The sequence below is a fragment of the Tasmannia lanceolata genome, unplaced genomic scaffold (genome assembly GCF_043159265.1).
Source record: "Tasmannia lanceolata isolate RefF3 unplaced genomic scaffold, GAP_Taslan_0.1 ptg000025l, whole genome shotgun sequence".
Classification (NCBI taxonomy): domain Eukaryota; kingdom Viridiplantae; phylum Streptophyta; class Magnoliopsida; order Canellales; family Winteraceae; genus Tasmannia; species Tasmannia lanceolata.
Window position 1 is genome coordinate 5,198,873 of NW_027518702.1, and position 8,510 is coordinate 5,207,382.

At 44.1% G+C, this 8,510-nt stretch overlaps 1 protein-coding gene across 1 annotated transcript; it reads left to right on the top strand.

The window, feature by feature from the left end:
* On the top strand, positions 1–4,028 carry LOC143857900 (cytochrome P450 CYP82D47-like). Its single transcript, XM_077368434.1, has 3 exons — positions 1–912; positions 1,110–1,440; positions 3,254–4,028. Exons 1-3 carry the CDS (start codon positions 308–310, stop codon positions 3,875–3,877), a joined length of 1,560 nt encoding a protein of 519 aa, XP_077224549.1. The 5' UTR covers positions 1–307; the 3' UTR covers positions 3,878–4,028.
* The last annotated feature ends 4,482 nt before the right edge of the window (positions 4,029–8,510 follow it).

Here is an 8,510-nt window from a genome sequence, read left to right on the forward strand (position 1 = left end):
AGATACTCAGGATGATCATGTCGTGATGAAATCTGGGTCGCAACTTAGTTATGATGGGACTCTTGAAACGATTGAATTGGAACTGTGGGCTTGTTATTCTTTTTGAAAAATATGATTGTGTAGTCCACACGTTCATATGAGGTCGCAAATCGTTCACACAAAGGCTAATTTAAGCATCCCATTATATAATCTCTAAGGACTGGGGTGAGAAGTTGCCTTTAACCTTGTTAATTCCTTCTTGGGCATCCCAAACCTGGGATTCAAATACAAGCCTTTCATTCAAATTTCTCCATTCCCCAAATCAGCCATGGATTTTGACCTCCAATTAGAGACTATTGCAGGCCTTCTTGCCATGCTCATCTTCTACAATATATGGATAGCCAAGACCAAGACTAAAAAAAGTAAATTCAAGCAGGCACCGGAACCCGCCGGGGGCTTGCCAATTATCGGTCACCTTCATCTCCTACGTGGTACAAAGCCTACCTTCCGAATACTCGCGGACATGGCCGATAATTCTGGCCCGGTCTTCACCATCCGACTGGGTATGGAACGCGCAGTATTCATAAACACTTGGGAGCTTGCAAAGGAGTGCTTTACGACCAATGACAAGGTCCTCGCCTCTCGCCCTCGAAGTGCCGCCGGAAAATACATGTGTTACGACTTCGCCATGTTCGGTTTCGCACCTTACGGGCCATACTGGCGAGAGGTACGAAAGATCGCCATGCTCGAACTCTTGTCGAATAGAAAGCTTGAGGCTCTCAAGCCTGTTCGGACCATGGAGGTAGACCTCTGCATAAAAGATTTGTATGGGTTATGGGATCAAAACCCTGGGCTACCTGTTAAGGTTGAGATGAAGCAGAAGTTTGAGGACTTAACTTTCAATGCTCTTGTTATGATGATCGCGGGGAAGAGGTATTGTGAAACAACCAATTAATACAAAAGATTAAGATGTTAGAGTTGGTGATATTTATGATTTGTATGTGTGGCCATCTTTTTTGGGTTGGCTGCACACATGCAATACATAGCTTAAGCTGTTAAAGTTCGTGTTATTTAATCATTTATACCTCAAAAGGAGGAGTTGTGTTATTTAATCACTTGTACTAAAACAGATATTTTGGGAAGAGTATTGGGTCAGATGAGGGCGAGGCGAGGCGGTTTCAACATGCAATACATAGCTTGTTTGATCTTTGTGGGGTTTTCGTTTTGTCGGATTTGCTTCCTCTTATGAAGTGGATTGATATTCAGGGGGTGAAGAAAGCCATGAAGAGGACCGCGGAAAGCTTAGATTCTATAGTTGTGGGTTGGATAGAGGAGCATCGTTGGAGGAGAAAATCCGAGGACAACAGCGGGCATGATTTCATTGATGTGATGCTGTCAATCCTGGAAAATGTTCAACTCCCTGGTTATGACACTGATACAATCATCAAGGCAACCTCCCTGGTACGTGCACTAAATCGCCATTTCTAGGACTTTATAGAGGGTTTTTAAGTGCAATTATATTAGGAGATACCAAGTAAAGAGAACACTTCTGTTTGAGGGGTATGTGACCAAATTCAATTTAAAATTTTCAGATGATAAACTGGGGGCACTGATCTGATGGACCATCATCGGGCAAGATTGAGTTGTTCGAAAATTAAAGGCTAAAAGACATCTTAGGCTCAGATTTTTATTTTTATTTATTTATTTATTTTTTAATTTTTACTATGTAGAGGGAATTAGGAAATGGTATAATTACGGTTAAGATTTGCTAGGGACCATCACAGAAGGCATTTTGCGGTCCAGCTGTTGCGTGGAGAGCAGCCACCCAGATGAATTAAATTAATAAGACAAAATCTGAGGATATGTGGGGTCTGCAAAATGCCTCTTGGGACGGTCCCTTGCAAATTCCTTAGAGCGATATTATTATGAATTAAGGAACCTTCTTGGGAAGCAAGTAATTACTCCAAGAGCTTTTAGAGTTGGAGGACAATAGGCCTCAGTTGTGACGGCCTACAATAATCATGGGAACCATCGCCGTGGTAGTAAATAACTGCACAATGATTTCTTTCCTTATTTAAAAAAAAAGAGATGATTATTGAAATGGTTGCTCTTATTTTAAAATTAAAAACAAAGGACAGGTACTTGCAAAAAATGACCTTTAGCATCGGTTGTACTATGAGACATGTACAAGATGTCAAGACAAACGACAAGATTGGCAGGAATTTGTTTTCATGATAAATTGGACATCTTCAAGTGTGAAGACCCTGAAACAAGATCCCGGAAACAGCTGTTTCTATGATGAGAAGTTGATAAAAACCGAAAACAAAAAACTCTGCTCAAACCGGATCAATATTTTCTGGATTGTTAGCAACTTCTCATCACGGAGACGGCCGTTTCTGGGATTTGGTTTCCTAATTTTCAGGGACTTCACACTTGAAGATGCCCGATTTATCATGAAAACAAATTCCTCACAGCCAAACGTGCCCAAAAGGGTTAAATTTTCAAAACAATAGAATAATTAAGATACCCTCCATTCCAGGTGTAAATTTTTAAAACAATATCTAGAAATCTTTAGCGTCAACCTAGACCCCGGCCAGGATGATATGGCATCAGAGGAAAGTCCGGCCCACAAAAGGTCATCTATCAACCAAACTTTCCTTTGATGCCATAATTATCCAGGCGAAGAGACCTTGGCCGGTTTTTGTCATGGCGACCTTTAGTTGTGGTGGAATTTATTTGAAGATTCGACCCTTAAACAATGGTTATTTGTTAATTGGCGAAACTGTTTGTGCGCTCGCCAGTTTCCTCTTGTTAATTTTCCCTTTTTTGCAAGTTTAAAATGACTCCTCCTATGTCTCTAATATATCTTTAGTTTTTTAAAATTTCTCCTTCTCTCTCTCTATCTTATCTTCTTCTCTCTCTAGATATGAAAGGATTCCTCAGATGTATAATCACTTTTATATGGGTGAGATAAATTTTTTGGGCACGAATTTTTTATTCTGAGTTTTCTACTAAAGAAGAGAAGTGGGTTTGTGTTTTTTGGGCATATGAGGAAAGCTTGTACCATCTTTTTTCTTGAGAGAGAGGCTAAGGATTGAATTTAGAAGATTGTCATCTCACTCAAGCATGTAGCTATTAAGTGGAACTACTTGTGTTATCTTGTTTGATCTTTGTATGTGTGTTGCTATCTTGTTTAGCTTGCTGTGTCATTCCATTAAGTGGAACTACTTAAATACTTTTGATCCACTAAATGTTGTGTTATTCCATTTTATAGGCACTAATCCTTGCCGGCACAGATACCACATCAGTCACCTTGACGTGGGTCCTCTCTTTACTCCTAAACAATCCCCGTGTATTAAAGAAGGCCCAAGATGAGTTGGACATCCATGTGGGCAAGGAAAGACAAGTGGACGAATCAGATATCAAGAACCTAGTGTACCTCCAAGCCATTGTCAAGGAAACAATGCGCCTTTACCCCGCTGCTCCCCTTGCAGTACCACATCTAGCTATGGAAGACTGTGATGTTGGTGGGATCCATATCCCAGCAGGGAACCGTGTGTTGGTGAACATTTGGAAGTTGCAGAGGGATCCACGCGTGTGGTCCGATCCGAATGAGTTCCAACCTGAGAGATTTCTCACTAGCCACAAGGAGGTTGATGCACGGGGCCAGCATTATGAATTCATCCCTTTTGGCACAGGTAGACGGGCGTGCCCTGGGACATCTTTTGCCCTACATCTAATGCACTTGATGCTTGCTCGTCTTCTTCAGTCGTTCGATCTAGACACTCCATTAGGGATGACCGTTGACATGACCGAGAGTTCAGGACTAACTATTCCTAAAGCAACTCCATTAGAAGTCCTCTTAACACCACGCCTCACTTCTGATCTCTTTGATTAAGTGAGTAATTGTATTTAAGTTAGTAAATGTAGGTTGCAGTGGCAAGTATGTGTGATGCAACATAGTTAGGTGATTACATTTCGAGTCCCATGTGTTGCTCTCTTTCTATGTAAAATATAATGAATGGACATCAATTTCTCTTGTAAGTCTTACAAAGTCTTACTCTTAAGGTTTGTTTCTTTTGCAGTAAATTTTCATGCCCCAACCCCGGCTGAATAAGCTCGAGATGTGAGGTAAAACATTTAAAAGTAAGGATTTTGAAGAAAATTATTTCAAGAAATGTAAATTAACATATAGTCACAACTTTATAAAACAATTTTAATTCTGAAGTCAATGTTTCCAAAGCTTTTCATACTCTGAAGTCAATGTTTGGCTCAAATAAGGAAGCTTATCATGATGCAGAGTGTGAACAGTTTAGAACATGCATGATAAGTGTTCATAACTCATAGGAAATGAGGTAGGTAGCATAAATCCAATCCTATGAAGATGATTTTTAGAAAGATATGCAGGATTAGGCTCATATTAAAAAAATCTTATCAATGAAGTAGAGACAATCATTTAAGATCAAACATGATAAGCCAAACACAAACAAGTACTTATCATAGATATGATAAACTCATGGGGAATCCTATGATAAGTTCAACAAGAAGATAGATTTCACATTACAGTATATGAATCCAAAGGACTGTACTGAAACAGAATTGCCAAGAGTTTATGAAGTAAGGACTCCGTAATCAAACCCTTAAGCAATAATTGCATGATTGCTTGATTTGTTTGTATAAGCGCCCTTTTTGGACTTAGGATCCTAGACGCTCTTTAGGACATGTGGCCCTAGGGCGGGTCTCGGAAACAGGCCCATCTCATGACGTATGGTCCTAAGCGGCCTTTTTGGACACGTGGCCTCGGATGGGATCTGATGTGACCAACTCCCCACTCCACACGTAAGCACTAGAAAGTGTGTTCCCTCGCCTAAGAAGGCCACTGCATTCGCCACATGCATTTAAAACACATTTATTGACTCCGTGATGGGCAATTATGATTCGGCTCACGAATAAGCCTGTAACACGTGGTATTCAGCAGCCTCTCTGCCTATAAAAGCCCAGTGCCCAGACAAGGAAGGGGGCTGGATCTTTCATCACCTTCTTCCCTACCAGAGTGATAATCACACATTAACCCAGAAAATCTCGAGAACCTTTAGATAAGCATTTCTTTATTGCTTGTAGTTCTATTACTTGGGTTTTTACTGTGGAATTGATATTTGACTTAATCGTTGGAGTGGCTTCCCGGAGCCAAATCTCCGGACTACTAACGCTTTCCTTGTGACCATAGATCATAGCTAGCTTGGAGCTCTATCAGCCTTCAGATCAACAGAACTGGATTTCGACGCGATCACCTACCATGCTCCCTCTGAATATGTGCCACATTTCATGGTTTAAGGATGCTGGCTTAAGACAAATTAATTAGATGTTTTGATTAATGTGATAGTGTAGTTCCTTCAAAAGAAGGCATGAGCACTAATTGAGTAGTTTTTAAACTTCAAGGTTTAACATCCTAAGCATTGAGTCAATACAAGTACTGGGGAAATACTGAGATACCTCAGACATTCTCAAATAGAGATATAACACATGAGACATATAGTCTGAGACAATACTATATCCACAAAAGAAGGTGGAAGAGTATAGTGTTGTTCACCATTGTACACATCCACTACAAACATAACAACCACCAGTGAATATATGCCCAACAACAAAAGTGCTCCACCATAGTCTGAAACATAAACAAGCCACACAAGGCGGGAACAATCTAACATCAACAAAATCAAACTAATCCCAAAACAAACACAACAGGAAACATAATGAGACCCATCTGAAAACTGAGGGTCCTGATAGAAGTCAGGGCCAGGGTGCTGTCCACCCTGCATCGTTGATAGCATCCTCATAAGCTTTGCCTGTCCTCTCATGATCTCAGCCTGGCCTCTCAACTTAGCCACATGATCAGCCGCTCTCGGTGACTCATCATGAACATATTTGGTGAGGAACTCACCAAACTGTGTACCAAGCTAATCAACTGCGCCCTCCATCCTGGCAATCCGAGCACCATAGTATGCTGGATCCACTTCCTGCTCGGCATCCATCTCATGATCTCCCTCATCATCAATGCCTCATCTACTGCCACTTGATCCTCTACTCCCAGCTCTGTCTTACCTCTACCTTTTTCAATCTGCATCTGAGAGATAGTCTTGAAGTTGATGGGAGGATCTAGATGCTTTGCCTTAGCATCGGCAATCTCTACGACGAAGGCCCTCAGTATAATTGTGATGAGCATGCCAAAGGGAAGACCCCCACTGCCACGCTTGGCAGCCTCAACCATGTATCCTAGGATGATATATCCCAAATTTAACTTGGTTCCTTTCAGGATATAGTAGATGATCAAAGCTTCGAATGGTCTAACTGCATCGAAATTCTAGCCTTGGGGGTAATGTTGTTTGCCACAATCTTGTGGAGGAGACATGCTTCATTTTTCATGGTGCTAGCTCGGACAATATTCTTTCCTTCTAAGGGTGTGATGTGGACTAAAATGGCCTCGGAGTTTGGGCACCACCCGTAGTTTAGTTAGTTGCCATTTCTTTACGTTAGTAAGGGTGTTTTAAGGGTAATAGGGTGTGATGGGGTATGAAAAGCAGCGACCAATTAGCTGCCGACAAGTGGCCCTTAAAGGGTCCACCACGAATTCAGCACTTGCCCAGGGGTAGTCTGGTAATCTGCCAAGAGGAGATGAACCTAAACCCACAAAAGGGCCGACACCTGTCCTGGGGTAGGTAATCCAACCACCCTAGGACTCCCTCTATATAAGGCCTCTCAAGGCTCAAAGCAAGGTAAAATAACTTCTGAACCACCACTCTTAAAGTTTAGGCTTTGCACTTCTGCTCATACTGACTTGAGTGTCGAAGGGCCCGTCCGGAGCACGACTCCGGGTTGGTCTTCTGACCTTGTGCGCTCTTGTGTAGGGCCTCATTCCTTCAGCTCAGCCCCTTAGGCCCGCCATACCAGCTCTTTCGTCACTGCCGTATATGTTACCAATTTTAGGCCTAACAGATTGGCGCCATCCATGGGACCTTGAACTAAAAGCTGTTCAAATCCCCTATACAAAATGGCAGGACGGAGGAGTGCCTGGGTACCAACTGCTCGGACGGCTCGAGCTGAAGCGCCTCGCAGGGTTCGGAGGGAATGAATGGCCTCACAGATAGTGGCCCCTTCAGCAATAGTGGAACAGAGCCCGGCCCATTCGGAACACCTGAACCCTGCTCCTACTCCCGAGCAAGTTCGAGCTCTCTTTCAACAGATGATTACTCTTGTTGGCCAATACCAACATCTGATCCAAGCGCCTCCCCAGCATCCCCCAGAGGCTACACGACCTGTACAGGAAAGGTCGAGTGCCCACAGGGGGAGACAACACATCCTAGTGGAGACCGGACCCACCACTCCACAAGGCGAGTCCATCAGTCCAGAACCAGGCATGCCCATACAGAACCTCACAACTGCCGGAGGTCACGAACTCGCTCCGCGCAAAAGCACCGAGCTAAGGAAGACCGTGCGCCGCGGGAAAGATCCTGCATCATCGAAGGAGTTCTGAAAGTCATTCCCGCTCTGTTGCGAGTCCCTCAGTAGAGAAAAACAGATCAGTGGGCCGAGCAGACCAGAGGGCTGATCCAATGCTACGAAGGATAGAAGAGATAGATCACTGTATAGAAGAGCTGGCAAAGCCGGCCTGCTACAAAAACGTTCTCAAGCAGACCGCCGTTCACCAATAATGTCATGAACTCGCCTGCACCCAGAGGGTTCAAAATGCCGACCGTTCCGCAATATGACGGAACCACCGACCCTGTGGACCACCTAGAGACGTTCAGGACTATGATGCTCCTCCACGACGCGTCTGACGGGTTCTTCTGCACAGCGTTCCCGACCACACTGACCGGTGCAGCCCGGGACTAGTACTCTAGGATCAAGCCGAACTCCATCAGCAATTTTGAGGACTTTGGGAACGATCTGGTCCGCCATTTCATGAGCAGCCGGCGGCCAAGGAAAACAAAAGCATCCCTAATGGCCTTGCGGCAGGAGGATAATGAAACTCTGAAAACATTCGTCGGCCGTTTCAACAGGGAGGCCCTCCAAGTACCAAATTTGGATCCCTCGGCCGCCATGAATGAGCTCCTCGTGGGCGTTAAGTCCAATGATTTTCGCCGATCAGTAGTTCGCCAAAACCCTCACTCACTGGCGGATCTAATGGCCGGAGCCGAGGAGTACATAGCCGTGGAAGAGACTCTGGCCGCCCTAGATTCAAACCGGAGGAGGACCTCTGAAGAAAAGAACCCTACCAAGCAGAGTAGAGATGATAAGGCCTCAAGAAGAGAAAGGTCCCCCCAGAGGAGAGAAGAGAACTATACCCCTCTCAACACCTCCCGAAGACACATACTGGCCGCGATCAAGGGAGAAGAATTCGTGAGGTGGCCGACCAGGATGATCTCCAAGGAAAACAAGAGAGACAAGTCAAAGTATTGTCGGTTCCACAGGGACCACGGGCACGACAGAGACGAGTGCTGGCAGCTCAAGGAAGAAATCGAGCTGCTGATCAG